Raw genomic sequence first — 18,627 nt, forward strand, 5'->3', positions numbered from 1 at the left:
TCAATTAACAGCCACATCTGGTCTCCATCAACCACTCCCCTCATACCACTACTGTATTAAATCAACAGAACGACTGAAAAAAGGAAGAAAAAATCCCCCACACTTTCTCTTTCCTAAGTCCTCACCATGATGCCAAACATGTAACATGTTCCCAAGCTACTTTCCTCATCTAATCACTCTGTGAGAGAAAACTGGCAGCTTCCTGTTGTTGTCAGTAAGACCATGTTGAGTTTGGCGGTGGTTGAGGGTGTTGGGAGAGCGTGTGCTCTTGGGAGAAGAGACAGGCCATCCCAAAACACTTTCCCCAAATGCTTTGGCAGCTGACGTGCACCCTTAGTCTTTATTTTATCTAGATGTTTTTGCCAGGAGCCCAAGCATTGGGCAGCACTGCATGCACTTGGCTGGGAAAGATGAGACATGGGTCATGTTGCAAACAGCTAGCGCTGTAATTTCTGAGGCAATAAATTCTAACAGGCTGCTAAGACATGCTGACAGCAACCAATTTCCACTTACACTCCTTAAATAAATGAATAAGCGAAATGTATGTTAAGACCCCAACTTCCCTTTAATCTGTTAAGGCTTCTGAGCTGACCTTTAAACTCTTTAAGTAATTAGACACAATTCACCCTGATCTAACTGAGTTAATATGGAGGGGCCTCAGGCTACTCTCTTTGGCAGCTAGCTCGTCTTTCATTCTTGCAACTTTGACAGAATGCCTTGCCTGGATGCCTGAGAAATCTCATATTTACAGTTCTAAAAGAACCAATGATGGGTGGTTTCCATCAGCTCGGTTAATCCACTTTCATATAACACAACCTATGAGATCATAGACTGGCAACCCTTTCCACATTACATGGTTATCTGAGGTGTTCTAGGTCAAGGAAGCCCAATCTTGGTCCTAGAGATCTACCACGCTTTAGGCCTAATCCCATTTCACCCCTCGTCCCGACCACTTAGCCCTTGCCCCTTTGTTTTGCATGTTCATGTCAAGGGGTAGGGTGTCCCGATTTTTGTTGAGATAGAGGGGTAGGGCAAAGTATTAGGGCTTCATTTCAGAGACACACTCCAAGTGCTATGAGAAAAAAAAACTAAAACTGGCAAGATGGAGGCACAAGCGAGCAAAAAAAGTTCAATATTCTCTGTTAAAAATTACAATAATCATTGTTTTATCTCAGTGCCGTTTTAATGTATTATGCTCCTTTTCATAACGAGCATAAAATTGCTAGTAGTGTGCTAATGTCTCAGTAGCTAGCTCCACCCTAAATGGCGTCGGAACTGGTGGAAACTGGAAAATTCAAACAAGAAACTGGAGAATCTCTGACTTCAGCTTCATATCACTGGAGAATTGGGGGGGTGATAATAAATAATCCCCCCCCCTCTTTGAAGGCGTATGATGCCCTAAATGTAACTAAAGCCCAGCAGTGAGGAGCTGAACTTTCCCCTCCTCTGCTGTCCCTGCAGACGGGCAGGGTCGCCTACAGAGCAGCGAGACACTCGAAAACAAGGGGAAGGGAATGATTTATTACAATTTGCAGGACCACAATTTTGATGTTTTGAAGTTAAAAGATATGTAGTGAAAAAAAACCTGCTTGTCTAGAACACTGACTGCCTTTCTCTGTGCCCATCTGGTCACGTCACCTGCATATTATGGCTTTCTGTGGTGTCAATGTGGATTTAATTTATTGTAATAATGGTGAAATAACTGTGAGGGAAATTAGGCAGTGCTCAGAGCTGACGTGCACAGCTGTGACGCCTAGGGCTTGTGCTGGCCTGCGTTCCATCATTAAATACAGTAGTTTGGACATAGTGTAGAAGCCACCCAAACTTATCAAACTATTTTTACATGTTGGCTCTGAAAAACCATCACTCTGTTCCTCACAGTAGTATACAATTGATGGCAGCAAGCAGTCATGTAAACATTGACATGGTAACATCAACAAAAATGCATTATCATTATAAATGCATCATAGGAGAGTTATATTAGTGTCGATTGTTTACTTCAGACTTTTCATTATGTTTAACTCTTGTGTGGTGTTCAGGTCTGTGGGACCCATTTTCAGTGTTTACCAAAAGAAATAAATAATGCAATTTATTATAATTTCAACCTCAGATTCCTCTGTGTTTGTTCATTTTCTGTGAAAAACATATAAACTAACCCATTTTCAGTGTCTTCACCCTGTTCACCCCCCCCACACACACACACATTTATATTACACATGTGGTGTTGGGCTGAACCCGCGGGGAGTAAAAGTGTGGAGGTGCTGTGCCCTTCACTCTGTTCTCCTCCTACATGGCCTGCTGTTAGTGTGTGTGTCTGTTAGTGTGTGTGTCTGTGAGTGTGTGTGTGTGTGTATGTGCGTGTGTGAGTGTGAGGGTGTGCAACATGGACAGGCTGCTGACTGGCTACAGCTGCTAAAAGAGATCCCTACACTGGATGCTTGCGATATATTAAACATCTGTTATTTTTACATAAATTGTCTGTATTGATTTAAAAAACAATTAATGTCACCAGACCACTGAGTAAAAAACACAGGCACACCACACAAGGGATAATACTGGGCGCACTTGCCATCTGGTGTCCATGGCTCTCAAAAATAATCTACTTCAGTTCCATTTCACTACCAGAATTACGGGGCAAAAAGTTGGAAATTGGCTCCACTGAAAACAGTAGAATACCCAGTTTGCCATCCATCATCTACTGCCATAATGTAGACTCAGCATTAGAAGCTGCAATTATCCCTGGCATTAACAACAGCATGCCGCTAACACGATGTAAACAACTTCTTACTTATTTACTTACTGAAATAAACGAAGAAATTCTGTAAATGATACTACACTCATGTTCAAAAGTAGATGATGAGATATCTTATGATTTGAATTAGATGAAAAGCTATTGTTTTGTGTAGCGCTTAACATTTTTGACATGTTTTGACAATGAAACAAATGGAAAATATACCACAAGTACACCAACACACCACTGATGTCTCCTACACTTCCCCTGAATATCTCTGAAACTCTGGGATCTTGTAAACATAAGGAAACCAGATCAGAGCTTGCAGTGTGAATGAAAGCACATCTTCCCTGTATAATACTGCACAGAGATAAGGAGCTAACCTGAAAGGTCTTTCTCCTCCTACAGGTGAAGTGGCATTGCTCCAGCTCTTGCGGCTGTCCTCGCGCTCAGTGCGCTGGCGCCGCAATTGCGTGGGCATGTAGGACGTCTGGTTGCTCTTGTTGGGCAGGTACTGATTGAAGGGTACTGCAGTTCGCGGCTCGCTGCAAGAGGTTCGCCTTGCCAGCATATCGTCCCGCCGCATGTCCGGGAGCTTCCTGTGGGGAACGTCACACTCCGAGTCGCTGCCACGGCCTGCAGGACGAGAAAGAATGTTAAAGGAACACTGCACCTTAAAAATGTTGTTGGATTTGTGGTAGCAGTTAAATTGTTATACTGGACCAGCCACTAGAAACCCCTGACTTACAGTTCCATCTTAACGGTGTACAGTCAGAGATCGTGGCCCATCTGTTTGCACAAATCTTTCATGTTATCATCTAGTGAGTGGTCAGTCTTTTGGCTGGATATGTTTTGGTGGCAGACCATTCTGAACTCATACCAGCAGCGCACACACTGCCATGCTGCCACCACGTCAGGGTCACTGCTTTGCTGAGAATGGTGGTGCTCTTATTTGGCCTTAAATCTTTGTCCAAACTTGAATATAGCCCACAAACTTTCTGTCTGAGGTTGCCCTGACCTGCAGTACCAAGTTTTGAGTCCAAATCTGACCTGAGCCAGATAAAATTTTGTCAGAACACCAGCAGTGGAGAACCACATCAAGTTTTGAGTCCGAAACTGACCCTAGCTAAAACTGATCCAAAGCAGCCCATCAGCCAAGTGACCAATGAAACTGTTCGTATTTCTATATGGTTTCAATATTATTACTATATGTTTTCTATATTCCTTTCAATATTATTAGGGATAGAGCTGGTTAAAGTATTGTTCAGCAACTATAACAGCCATCATTACAGCATACATGAGTGAAAATTAACAATATAAAATCATACGACAGTCATTTGTCTGACATTAAGTCCCAATAAATTTATTCATAAACCAGTGCTTTTGAGCCAGATATACGGCAATGTTCTCACACTGTGCAGTGCTAATATAGCAAGATGTCAGGATTCACTAGGGCCGGGGCTAGGGTTGGGTTGAGGTTATGTTTAGGATTAGGATTAGGCCCAGGGTTAAGGTTAGGAGTAGGTTTTGGGTTGAGGTTAACATTAGGGTTAGGGTTAGAGCCAGGGTGAGGGTTAGGAGTAGATTTTGGGTTGAGATTAAGGTTAGGATCAGGCCCAGGGTGAGGGTTAGGAGTAGGTTTTGGGTTGAGGTTAAGGTTAAGATTAGAGCCAGGGTGAGGGTTAGGAGTAGATTTTGGGTTGAGATTAAGGTTAGGATCAGGCCCAGGGTGAGGGTTAGGAGTAGGTTTTGGGTTGAGGTTAAGGTTAAGATTAGAGCCAGGGTGAGGGTTAGATTTTGGTTTTGGGTTAAGGTTAGTATTAGAGCCAGGGTGAGGAGTAGGTTTTGGTTTTGGGTTGAGGTTAAGGTTAGGATTAGGCCCAAGGTGAGGGTTAGGAGTAGGTTTTGGGTTGACGTTAAGGTTATGGTAAGGATTAGAGCCAGGGTGAGGGCTAGGAGTAGATTTTGGGTTGAGGTTCAGGTTAGGATTAGAGCCAGGGTGGAGACCAGGAGTAGGTTTTGGGTTGAGGTTCAGGTTAGGGTAAGGATTAGGATTAGATCCAGGGTGAGGGCTAGGTTTTAGTTTTGGGTTGGGATTAAGGTTAGGATTAGGCCCAGGGTGAGGGTTATGAGTAGGTTTTGGTTTGAGGTTAAGGTTAAGATTAGAGCCAGGGTAAGGGTTAGATTTTGGTTTTGGGTTAAGGTTAGGATTAGAGCCAGGGTGAGGACTAGGTTTTGATTTTGGGTTGAGGTTAAGGTTAGGATTAGGCCCAAATCTCAGATGCACAGATCTGATTGGCTGAGTAGCGGCACATGTTATTTTTAAGCATGCAATTGGTCTGTGAGTCTCCCGTAAAGGCTAGAAAACTTACGCCATTCAAAATAGGACCACCCGGTCGAAATGAAATGATTCTCCATAGTTTATTGGTTATAGGTCCGCATAGGACACTGCCTGGGTCCGGACTGGGACCACGGTCAGCCTACTAGTGACCTCTGCACTACACTATACTAACAAAAAGTGTCTGCTGATCTTAAGATCCTGTATGTTTTCCAGCACATCCAAATCAATTCCTCAGTCCAAACCATCATCTCCTGAGTTTAGGTGAGGAAATTCTAAAAGACAGACCTCAAGCAACAGCAATGAAGAAGTACAAGTGAAGAAGCTCCACATCCAGACTGTTCTTTAAGAAGAAGGAACTGACATACACTTCACTTCTACTTCACAGCAGCAGCAGAAAACTTCCATTAAAAGAAGCATCTGGGTCGACAGCCTCTTTTCTGAAGATCCACTCCTTCACTCTTCATCTCAACACATTCTTTAGCAAGATGCTCCCCACATGTAGCTTCAGAACTACCTGAACCTTCCGTCTGGCAGTCACTGCAACTCAGGGAAACACATACTGGAGCCTTTTGCTACATTCCACATGACTCGGCCTCTACCGTTTGACTGATGACATCTGATGGAAAAAAGATCTAAAGCAATCAAAGTAAACCAGAGGTACAGCAGACATACTGATACCTTGGTTAGTGCCAGTGGGATGACAGTATATGATTAGTTTTACTTTTATGTACAGTGTCAGGAAAAATATTCGTACTCTCCTGAGTTTCTCTATTTTTTCAAACTTGTCTCACTGAGTGGTTTCAGATCCTCAGACAAAATGTAACAGAACACAAGGAGAACATTTAAAAAATTCAAATCAACATAAAATAAATCATTTTATTTATCAAAGGACAGAAAGTTTTGCAGCACAAGTTTTAAAGATTCCATGTTTCTGTTCCACAGAAAATTATTGCAAAATACTTGGGGGGGGGGCGATGGGGGCAGGGGGCGATGGGGGCAGGGGGTGTTTATCAAGATGTTTTCATGTTTTCTGGGAAATGTGAGACGAGCCCTCATGATCGTCTTATGTAGAAGTAGTTTTCGCCTCGCGACTCTTTCACTGATAGCATTGTTGCCAAGTCTCTTTCTAATGGTGGAATAATCAATGCTGCAAGCAAGGCCTGCATTTCCTTAGATGTTCATCTAAGCAAGTTCCTGGATGAATTGCTGCTTTGCTCTTGGAAGCATTTTGGTAGGTAGGCAGTCACTTCTGGGAAGATTCAGCACTGTTCCAAGTTTTCTCCTTTTGGAAATAACGGCTCTCGCTGTGGTTCGACTTTTAGCCTACTTCATGTCACGTGAAAGGTTCTATTTCAGTGATGTTTAGAATCTACAGGGCTGTCAGTAATCAAATTCTGGTTGTGTCGAGTTTAATTGATCCCAATTATGAATCAAATTTGCTTAACTGCTTGATGGAATATGGGGAGCAATTACTTTTTCACACAGGGCCAGTTGGTGCTGGACAACTTTTTTCCTTCAATGAATAATAATGATCATTTAAAAACTACTGTTGTCTCTAAAAGTCTTAATTAAGTGTGACAAATATGCAAAAACAGAAAATAATCAACACTTTTCCACAGCACAGCAGATCTGCACACAATGAAGAGATCTTTGGTCAGCAGTGATTTGGCCTCCCCACCCCTCCCCCCCATGAGAAATGACAAAAACCCCGCAGCTGGGCTCCAGTTTCTCTTGGTTGACGGGATCTAATCGGCTCCAATTGCCTAATTACTGTTTGGGTATGTGCAGCTTCATAGCAGAGACGGTCAGTAGAAACACAGGAGTTTTGGGGTCAGCAAGGGCCGTCTCTGTTTTGGGTAAACACTTAATCCGTAGCCTGTATCATGAAGCACGTTTAACTAGGTCAACTTCACAAAATCTAACAAATGCAACTGTGATTTACTCGTTATATGACAGCAGATTACAGCTTTTTCTTCTAACCCACGTTTAGGTACTTGGGATTAATTCTTGTGGGAGCACACATGAAAGCAGCACGTCGTTTACAATAAACAGCCAATCACATGGAACGTGAGAAGTTGAGCATCTTATTTTTCAAAGAAAGAAAAAGAACTCAAACATAGTTACCCTGGCAAAAGCAGCACAGTGGCCAATGATACTGTGTTGATAACAGCTTTATATTCTTAATATTTTTGTGGATGGATTCACTTTGCAGTATTTTTCACTTGACTGATGCCACAAATGCCCAAATGTCACAAAGGGGTTGCTGCTGAACAAACAACGATGGGTTAAAACTTGATGAGTTGGCTTCCTAATGGGACTTGGCTTAATGGTTGCCATTAGAAAGCACCAGTTTCTTGCAGAACACATTTAGATTCTATTAGGAAACCATCAAGTGCATCTAGAATCAGTCACTGTGATATCAACCCCACAAAACCACCAGGAACCAGAAGAAACATTTAATGGTTTCTATGGTTTTGAGCACAGTTGCCATGCCGTTTTAATGTCCCGCTTTTATGTGTATTTCATAGCAAATTAACAGCCAATGATTTGCAGCAATTCTCAAAAAAGGTGAACTGAAAAGGACTGGAGGGAGTTTGACCCTGATTGGCCCAAGAGCTGTTTACCATCTGTAATCTGAAACCTGGAGTAGGTCTGATGTGCAGTAAGTTGCCATGGTGATATAGCCTGGTGATCCACCATACTGAGACAGCAGATCCAGCTTAAAGTTAGCTGGCTGAGCAAGAAATCCTGCCTCATGGTTCAGCTCCCCGGTGCTCATTTATGCACCCTTCCTGGAGGAATACAGGCTGCTTTCCACCCAGCAATACAGCATATTTATAACAGCATAACTCCAATAGACCTCACAATTCTACACTCGTACAACAGGCCTGGTGTCAGTGAGTGTGTTTACATGCACTCAATAATCTGATCATGATCTGATTTCTGCAGTTATCTGATTATTCAAATTATCATGTATACCACACACTCTGATTTGTTAGATCGGGGTTAGGTCTAGAACTCTGATTAGGAAATCCGATGAACAGAGCTGGGTTTTAGCTCAGTAATCAGATTTCTCAGTGCTTGTAAACTCTTACTCTGATTTCTTTCACACAGCCCTACTGCAAGATGGCAGCAAAACACTTTTGGAGCGACACTGAAAGTAAATACATGCTTGACGATATGAAGGATTTAATATTCTTCATCTTCTAGATGACGTATGTTCATATTTTCAGGTGAAGTGGCGCAATGTTTAGTTTAAAAAAAGGCACAACATGAAGTCTGATTTTCTGTAGTTATCAGGCTATTAAGTGCATGCAAACGAAACTCAGTGATAGTGATAAAACTAGTGATACAGTGCACAAGCCCAGAGCTGGGTCTACCTAAATAAGTACTTAGGGCTTAAGGCTTAGGCCCCTAAGCCACCAAAGGGGCCCCTAACAACTTTTAGGTAGTTATTGTTACTATTATGCTGTCTAATAAGATGCTGGAATAAGGGTGAAGAAGTGTCTGGTTAATTATGCCTCAGATTACGAGAAGATGAGGAGAAAAGGCTAAAAGATGAAGCCATGTTTTAATGTTATGCTGGTTTTTTTGTTTTTTTTTTGCTTTTTGCTGAGAACAAGACGTAGCCAATTTGGATGAAAAATTAACTAAATTGTAACGGATTAGAACCCCATTATCATCCAGTCAACACAAAATTGCCAGTTTTTTTTTTTTTGCATAATTTATAGCACTTGGTGGTCAATGGGCCTCGTTCACCAACTGTTCCTAACAAGAAATTTCTTCTTAAAACCCACTTAGACAAAAACACTTTCACGAAGATTCTGACATTCACCACTGTTCTCTTATTCGGGATTTGTGCTTAGGCAAGAACAGAATCTACACAAACTCAAGAGCACAAAGAATATGTGGTTTAAGAACATGTTGTGAATCTGATATAGATATTCGCTTAAACAAAGTTAAGATAAAATTGTTATTAGATATTAGCCTCTAATTTTTTAAAAGTTAGGAGTCCTAACTTAGGAAGGTTTAAGACTACATCTAATATTTACATATAATTATATAAATATATATAAATATATATATAAAAATGTTTGGATTATATTGAGACAAGTCATTAATTCAGTAAATCGTTCCATATTAAACATTAAAAAAATTAGACTAAAAATAAAACATGCCATGAAGAATTCAATCAAATAGATAGCTAAAACATGAACAGGGCCCATCAAGTAAGTTACTAACATTGATAAATATAAAAATGACAGCTTGATGCCTCAGAAAAAAAATATCCCCTCCACTTTCATTTTTAAGGGAGTAGGTTTGTGGGAGTGCCCAGGCACATGGGCCCCCTCCTGAAACTGAAAACACTATATAAACACAACATCTGATGTTTTACCTTATGAACTTTTTATGAACATTTTTTTTGTACATATTTGCTCATTTCTAATTTGATGCCTGTGAGACATTCCAAAAAAGTTGGGACAGGACATGTTTACCACTGTGTTATGTCAGATTTCCTTTTAACAGCATTTAATAATAGTTTGGAGACTGAAGACATTAACCAATCTAGGTTAAAAAGCATAATGAAAAAGCATAAAGTTTTCAGCTATGCAACCATATGGGGCCTTTTTTTGTATTTTGAGCTGATTATGCAGCCATGCATTTCTAATGTGCAGAATGTGGCTTGGTACTTTTATGATTAAATAAGTGCGGACACCCCAGATAAAGTCGGCATCTAAAAAGTAGCAAGTGTTTCTCCAAGATGGTTTCAGCATTAATGGTGCTATCACAGATGTGCAAGTTACCCACCAATACCCCCAGACCATGACAGACCCTGATTTTGAATATTACCCTGGTAACATTCTAGATGGTCCTCTTCTTCTTTGGCCTGGAGAATACAATGTCCACTATTTCCATAAATAATCTCAAAGGCTGATCACATCAGACCATAATACATGTTTCCATTGTGCATTTCAGACAAGCTTGGGCCCAGAGAAGTCAGCAGTGTTTCTGGATGTTGTTGATTGATGGCCTCCACATAAGTCTTTTTTAAACTGTTGGATTTCTCATGTACTTTTGCTACATGTCCTTCGGGATCAATAAAGTATCTATCTATCTATCTATCTATCTATCTATCTATCTATCTATCTATCTATCTATCTTTTGGCAAAGTGTCGATCCTCGACCCATCCTTGCTTGTAAAGGACTGACCTGTTCCTGGATGCTCCTTTTATATCCATAGTTGATTGCATCATCTGTCTAACAAGTTTTTTTAACATTTCACAATGTTTCTAGTCCTAACTTGCCCCGTCCCAACTTTTGTAGGAATGAATTACAGGCATCAATTTCAGAATGAATGAATATTTACAAAAAACATTAAAGTAAATAAGATAATACATTAAATATCTTATCTTGGTATTGTTTTTCTTCAATATCAGGTCGAGGTAGATTTATACATCACTGCTTTGTGTTTTTTTTACATTTTATTTAGTGTCCCAACAGAATTGTGTTTGTAAAATAAATCCCTTGTTTTGGGACAACAGTAGGAATTACAAAAAAAAATTAAATAAAATAAAAAAAACTTCAGAATTACCAGTAAGGGGACTGCCCAATAACTGCTCAAAAATGAAGAAATAATTTAAGAAACAAGTTAACAAATGCAATGCTTGTGCTAGTGTTTCTTTTCTAATCCTGCATTAAAAATGTATCGTATTGTGAGGCAAAAAAACACTACATATATATATTAAGAAATTTGGGCATCGTCACACACTTACATTGATTTACTCAACAGTTTGAACAGTTTTACTAAAATTCCAACAAACAAACAAAAAGCACTTTTACAAAACAATTTATTCGTGCTCTGTTACGTACATTCTGTTGACTGCAGCAATAATGCCTCCCAGACGCCTCATGTAAAACCTAAGCTACTCCCTGTGGTGCATTTCACAGCAATCAGCCGCTTACTATGCTAACTTACAGCCAGCCTGGCATTATAAAATACTCCGTTTTTGGCCAAGTTATAATTACGTCTCAACTTCTTCTTTCAAACTCGCACATAAATATCTCTAGCAGCTGTTTATGTGAGTCTGCCTCACTTTCATTAAATATTTACAAAGCCAACATATGTAAAACAGCATTGCTACACACATTTGCTTGAGCAGTGTTTACTGTTCAAATGAAACGGAATTGCAGGCACTCCCATTTGGGACTGCTACAAAGAGTGTTGACATTACAGTACAAAGAGCATACAAATTATTCATTAGTGTTTGAGAGACTGATGAAAACTTTTACTGCAAAAATACTTTTTGAAGTCTTTGAACATCAGAACTCATATGATAGCAAAAACAATTGGCCGGTCAACACTGAAATACAACAAACTCGCTGGCACACACTACCAGCAGAATTAAGCTCAAACTATGTCATTAAAGCATACTGACATTATGTATGAGGTCGTATGTGAAGTTATTTGTATTCAGAAAATAACAACAGGCAGAAATCGCGGTTAGAGAAGATGTGCAGAAAACTAGTTATAAACATCACGTCAAAATGAATCAAATAAAACAAATGGAACGTGGACTGGAACAGAGCTGAAGCTCTAGTCTTAGACCGTAAAAACTAGTTAAAGTAGGCAAACACTATGATGCTGCATGCAGCTGCACTATGCTAACTAATGACTTTAAGCTTCTCCTTCAACTCCTTGGGATCACCGGTGGGTCCAAAACGCACTTCATGTTCTTCATGACTTTCATATTTCATAAGCTCCATTCAGAAGCTGGGCGCCGTGTGAGGCTGTAGCTCTTCTCTCCAGTCTAATAGACGGTGACGTCATTTTAAACCCTTATAATAAAAGAAGCTGAACTCAGTTTGTTTTTCTACTGAAAGTCGACCCGTTTTCCCCCAAATCTGGGCTCTAAACTATAAACAGACGGCGTCTCTTCAGTGATCTGCTCTGGAAACATCACTTTTAGAAAATAACACAAAGAGCGTCTGAGATTTTTGGCTTTCAGCAGTAAATTGCAAGCATATAGTGATACTATAGAAAGTACTAAAGTATTTACCTTCAAATCTACTTAAGTATAAAGTACTGAAAGAGTAATTCTGGCTCTGATGTTCTGCTATCATTTCGCTTCATGAACTCATTTCAGGAGAAAGTCCTCCAGCGTCTCTCTTGGTAAACCAGTCTTTTAATAGAACGTCATTAATTAGTGACGCTGACGTCTATTAAAATGATCAGAAGCACAAAACACTGAAGGTAAACAGTTTCCATCAGGGAGAACCGAGTGGCTCTGAAATCACTTTTTACACACAAGCAAAGTTTCAGTTTCAGATTTATTTACAACTTAGTTCCAAGTTTAAATTTACTTTGTTTGGGCCCTGATTGGTGCTCTGGCTTTGTGCTTCTTTCGTTTTGACATGTTACGTTTTTATACACACAGAAACCAAAAGGAACGACAGATTTCTCTGAAATGTAGTGGAGTGAAAGGAAAAAGTCGCCCAGACTGGAGAAACTTCAGTACAGATACTCGAGAAAACTACTTAAGTACAGCAAGTAATTACATTTACTTAGTTACTGTCAAGCACTGCCTGCAATGTTAACTATACTGAGCATACAAAGTTTTTTGACAACAGCGACAATATACAGTATTGTATTAAGTCTGTCTGTGTTCTCCAGTGACTGGCTGGACTGGCAAACTCTGACCCTGGATGCCCTGCCGCTTACAGAAAAGTGATATTGGCTCTCAGTCTCTTTGTGGAAAAGATCTAAGGCTAGCGACTGTGAGGAATATTAGAGTGACGGTAGTTCGGTCAGCAGACTGGAGCTGGAGTTTTACCGTCTGAGTGTCTATATGAGTGTGTGTGTGTGTTAACATTTGGAAGCTGAGCCTCATTGGCTTTAACTGTTCTGACTCAGCAATTAAATTTCCAGCTTCACTCAGCCTTCGGGCGCAGTACATCCACATTACAGTGGGCCTTTAAAACCATCAGTGGGGTGAGAGAGTAAAAGTGCGTGTGTTTGTGTGGACTGTGGAGGTTAAGAGCCTCTGTCACTTGTACTTTGAATTTCCTTCCCTTACTATATAAGCACATGTATTAGGAGCGCAACCAACCTGCATCTCTGCATCTCTCATGGGCCTCTCTTATCCTTCACATCCTCTCTCTCCTGCTCTCTCACTGTCTGATTTATATCCTTATGAAATAAGAGGCCTGTAACCCATGGCAACAGGCCTCAGATTAACACAAACACTTGGTCTGGGTTGAGCCCAGAGCAGAAACCACAGCACTGATATCAATACCAGGTACCGGTGCGTGTCCATGTCTGGCCGTACTGTATAATGTCACATGCAGAATCCACACAAACCTATGCTGTTCATTTATACCAGATCAGTGTCAGGCGTAAAGATAAAAAACAAACATACGTCCTCATGTTTCGTGTTAACTCTGTGTTAGTGACTAAGGCTAAGTACTGGTGACTGGCTGATAAGCAGCAGCATCACAAGCATCATTGCCTATCAAACAAATAGAAATATATTAATTACTTAACAAACAGCACTCTGAGCACCCCGTTTACTCAGTCTTCAAAACTTGAGACTGCTAGGTACAAAGCTGTGAACAGGGATGCGGAAAAGTGGGTTGGGAATGCTGAAATTTTAAGCAGCCTGACACTGCTGTCAGAACCAAACCTCGTATCTCCAAAATGGTAACTTTACAGGAGAAGGAAAAAGCCTACTTTACTTTTCATGTAAGTCAATGGAACCAGATTTTTTCCAAAGTCATTTAGGGCCATTTCTTTTGGTCCACTCAGCACGGAATTTACATACAATGTAAAGGGTAACAAGTAGTTTCAAATTATGTCAAAGAATGAAAAATGACAAAAATGAAGATACAAGGTTTTGTCCCGACAGCAGTGATACACCGTATACAATAGTATGATTTGCTTTTTTTCTGGATAATGTACATCGAACAGAATAAAGTAGCAAAACAATGACAATATACACTGAATATACATTTATTTGACCGCTCTTGGAGGAGAACACCAAGGCCCAATCCCATTTCACGCTTTGCCCCTACCACTTAGCCCTTAGCCCTCTGATTCGCGAGTTCACGTCTATGTAACTGAATGTAACTAAAGCCCAGCAGTGAGGAGCTGAACTTTCCCCTCCTCTGCTGTCACTGCAGACGGGCAGGGTCGCCTACAGAGCAGCGCTTGTAGCTGTTAATGAAGTGATGCTCTTTTATTAGAGGGTCCCATTTCAGAAGGGAAGATTTCAACGAGTACCCCCTGTAACTCAGTTCCAAGGGGTTAGGGTGACACTCAAAAATAAGGGGTAGGGGTAAAAATAAGAAATGGGATTGGGCCCAACAGCTCTGTTACGTCAGCTAACAGACGCCTGTGTAGGCTAGCTTAAGAATGGATGATAGAGGGAGATGGGAGGGGGCAGGCATCCTACTCACCCTGAGAGAGTGAGGATAAGGCCAACACTTATGGGGCCAAAACAATATACACATCTTATTGATGAACTAATGCACCTCAGATTATTATAAAGGAGGAGACAGGTCAATGGTTGGAAAAGGAATGGGAAAGCTCAACGCTCAACACAGTGTCTGGAGTGGAAGGGCTCCATCTTTCCATAAAGAGAGACTAACCTACTTGTTAAGCCTCAAGCAGGATAAGCTGCCCTTCACTGTGGAGACATGCGCATGCTCAATTGCCAGAACAGACTGAAAAAACATGTTCTTCTGCGTTATTTGAGCCAGACGCTCCAAACTGTTCTCTTTTGTCTGATTTTAGTGATTGTTTCAATTGTTTTTTGGGTTTTTTTTTTACAGTGATGTGTTTTTTACTGTGAGATTTCCCTCCACATACAAAGAGACAGGAGCCTGGTCAGGTAAGACTGACTTTGCGACAAGGATTCGTATTGCTCTGCCTCCTTCTGGACAAACCTTATGCAAATGACCTCATGCAAATGACCTCATGCAAATGACCTGATCAGGCTGTTGATATGTGCCATGGTAATAGACAATGTCATGCTATGGTCAAGCTATTAAACACTCAAAATCACATTGCAGTTGCAGCTAAACAGTCCTGAAATCTGGGAAGCCTACAGCCCCCTCAGCACTCCTACTACCCTGGCTGTGACAGGAAATTTTGGAGTAAACATAATTTATATATATATAAATGACGTTTACTCCAAAATTTTCTGTCAAATTTCATATATACATATATATATATATATATATATATATATATATATATATATATATATATATACACACACAAAGAAGCAAGAGTACACAAGTCATTTTTTCTATTTTCTTTTTATATAAAAAAATGTTTTTTTTTGCATGTGTGTATTTATATATATGTAAATTCTGTTGCATATTTTGTGCTGTACTGTAATAAAACCTGAGACGATAACTTTTAGAAGGAAAACATTATTATACATTAACTAAATTACATTTAAAAAGTTGAGTAAAAAGTTCCTTTAAGAGCTAAGGCCTGTATCAAAACCCAAAATAACTCTGATATGAGATTTACTTCATGTTTGGATCAGAGTGATTCTGAATGTTTTTAAGTCAAAGGCCACCTAGTCTCGGCTCCAGCTGCTGCAGCTCCTCAGCGCCTTCTGGACACGAGCCACTTCAACCTACAACAGCGCAACTAAAGCAACGAGACTAATAGCACTGATGCCTAAAAGAGCAGCCAGTGGTCTTAAGGGTCACTCTGTGCAGTCATGTGATTGGAGTGCTGTCCTTCGTTATAGTTTCAGTTGGGTTGGTTAGTTCAGGACTAATGGACAGGTGAGACTGTTGTCTATAAAACTGGATGAAAGTACACAGTGCAGCTAAAAGCAGTACTGACCAACATTCATAATGTTTTTAAAAGCTCTGAATGCCACAGTCCGTTAAGGTAGAGATATTTTTTTCTGTGTATAAACAAACTCTATTGGTTGGCCATGCTGTCAGTCCGTCCATGCAACCAAACCAAGAAAACCAATGAGACAGAAAGTGGAACTAAAAAATTACATGAAACTATGAGGGACTGAGAGGGGAAGAACAGCAGCTAACATTTTTTATAAATATGCCGCAAGGTAGTTTCACAAGTGAGACTTCTGGTTGACCTCTTTTTTGGCCAAGAACCATCCATTTTGACTGGACGGGTCATTCGTTTTGTGTCACGTATGGGGGAAGTACTTTTCAAAATGGTGCTACAAAAAAAACGCACCCACAGGAAACAAAGTGGTATGTCTTCTTAACGGTTCATATAAAGCTTCCACTTTTAACAACACGATGTCATGACTTTTGCAAAAAAAAAAATTCAATCCAGCAAATAAATTCTACTTCAAAGGTTTAACTGCAGTCAAAACGGCATAAACAGTATCAAGTTAAGTACTACACAATATTTAACTTAGGTAAACAAGAAATTGTTTCCCATGGGATGGACAAATCTGTTGCATGGGAGACACACAGATGTGTGGATGGCCAATCAGAATGCGACCAACAAACTCTGATAGAATATGACAGTTGTGCCCAACTTAGCGTACAACAAACACATATCAGACAATCCATGTTTAGGTGGGCTTCTGAGCTTCTGAGGCTGACAATAGGCTCCCACGAATTCAATAGCCAGCAGTATTAATAATATCATAATATTAAAGATTTAGGTTTAGGAATGGGGCTACGTTACGGATAGGTAGTTTAACTGTGTAACAAACAGCTAACTGGCTAACTACCAAAAATCCTTCACTTGGTCCTTAACATTCCTGGCTTCCCAGCTTCACTCTGTCAGCCTTTTAGTTCTGCATGTGGTGATCAGCTTAAACAGAGCTGCTGTGTATTATCTAGGCTAGACAGTGTGTGAGTGTTTGTGCCCACCATCGCTGGAGCCGCGGGCGATCAGGCCATCGGGAGAGGGGGTGTGGCGTGAGCGGGAGCCGATGGAGTCCAGGCTGTCGAAGGAGTCGTCCCGTGTGTGCCTCGGCGGCGACAAAGACTCACTGCGCTCGGACTCCCAGCAGTCAATATAACCACTGTCCCTGATGCTGCGCTTAGGACTGTCCCAATCCTCCGCTTCCTGCAACACACACACACACACACACACACACACACACACACACACACATTATTAATCATATTTGGCTATACATGTTACATTACATGATTATTTACAGTCTTGGGCAAAAGTTTCCACACCCCCTGTCAAACTATGTTTTGCTGATTTAGTCCGTTTCCTCCTCAGAGAACAAGCTTATATAAGACATTACTCTACAAATTTTAGTAGAAAGTTCCTACGGATTTGCTCAGTTTAATATATTGAAAAAGCCCTTAATGTTTTCTCCCCAATATTTCAGCAAATAAACCATATTAGTGCACTAAAATGCACAGAAATGTGTTCGCTGAGGCGGATGGGTTCACATACTTTCACTTAGAAAATCAACAAAATGTCAATTAAACAAGTCGCCCAAACTTTTGCGGACGAGTGTATATGCAACTACATAAAAACGTTTTAGGAACTGATGACTGTCCAGCTAATTTGGGTACTTATCCAGGTAACTAGTGAGAAAAAAAAAACATTTTAAAACCCCTGCCAAAAAAAAAGCTTAGACCAGCATGAATTCCATACTGGCTTATGCTGGTCTAGTGCTGATCCGAAGCTGGTTAGGCAAGTCACCCAGTACGGTCATGCTGCTTGACCAACATATAAGCTTTAAAACCTCGCGTCTCCATTTTTGTTGTTTTTTTACTTTTACAGAATTTAAAAATGTCGTTACATGCTGAAATTATATAACGAACGGAACAACAGAAATGCTCCAGGAATGACTTGAAAAGAAAAAACTTCCATTGACTTCCATCAAGAGTAAGGAATGTTTCAAAATTTCCACTTTGGAGATGTTTGTTCCGACAGCGATGACATGCTGGTTTGAATGGTGCATGGTCTATGCTGGTCCATGCTGGTGTGCTAGACTCATTCTATATTAGTATAGTTACATTTAATGAACACTCTGCAATGCGTGATTTTGTTTTTAATCCGCTTATTCAAATGGTCATGTAAACAGAATACTCCGATCTAGAAATCCGATTAAGAAATCTGGATTTTAGCTCAGGAATCAGTTTCTCAGTGCATGTGAACTCTTACTCTGATTCCTTTTGCATTTCTCAGTCTGTGCATGTATGAGAACAGACCACTGGAAGTAAGTGAGCAGCGTCAACGTGAGACGCTGCAAAACATTTTTGGAGCGACGCAAAAACCAAATAAACCAAACCAAAGGATGTAAATATTCATCTTCTATGTGATGTACTATATGTTCATATTTTCAGGTAAAGTGGCACATTGTTTAACTAAAGGACAGCAGTGAATTGAACTGTCCCCTCCTCTGCTGGCACTGCAGATGGGCAGGGTCGCCTACAGAGCAGCGCCGGTAGCTGTTAATGAAGTGATGCTCTTTTTATTTGAGGCTCCCATTTCAGAGGGAAAAAAGCCGCAGCATGAAGTTTGAGTTTTACGTTATGTTTACGTCACGTCTTCTTCTGTGAGTTTATTGGCTGGTTTTAAAGC

General features: G+C 40.5%; 1 protein-coding gene across 11 annotated transcripts in view; it reads right to left on the bottom strand.

The window, feature by feature from the left end:
* limch1b (LIM and calponin homology domains 1b) overlaps positions 1-18,627 on the bottom strand; it is a 187,924-nt gene that overhangs the window by 51,134 nt on the left and 118,163 nt on the right. For all 11 annotated transcript variants that reach the window (XM_017716139.2, XM_037540301.1, XM_017716144.2 and 8 more), the window contains exons 7-8: positions 16,947-17,145; positions 3,115-3,367 (exon numbers count right to left, since the gene is read on the bottom strand). In XM_017716139.2, coding sequence (XP_017571628.1) covers positions 3,115-3,367; positions 16,947-17,145 — 452 coding nt within the window. The remainder of the gene's footprint in view (positions 1-3,114; positions 3,368-16,946; positions 17,146-18,627) is intronic.

Source organism: Pygocentrus nattereri, chromosome 8 (genome assembly GCF_015220715.1).
Source record: "Pygocentrus nattereri isolate fPygNat1 chromosome 8, fPygNat1.pri, whole genome shotgun sequence".
In the NCBI taxonomy this organism is placed as follows: Eukaryota; Metazoa; Chordata; class Actinopteri; order Characiformes; family Serrasalmidae; genus Pygocentrus; species Pygocentrus nattereri.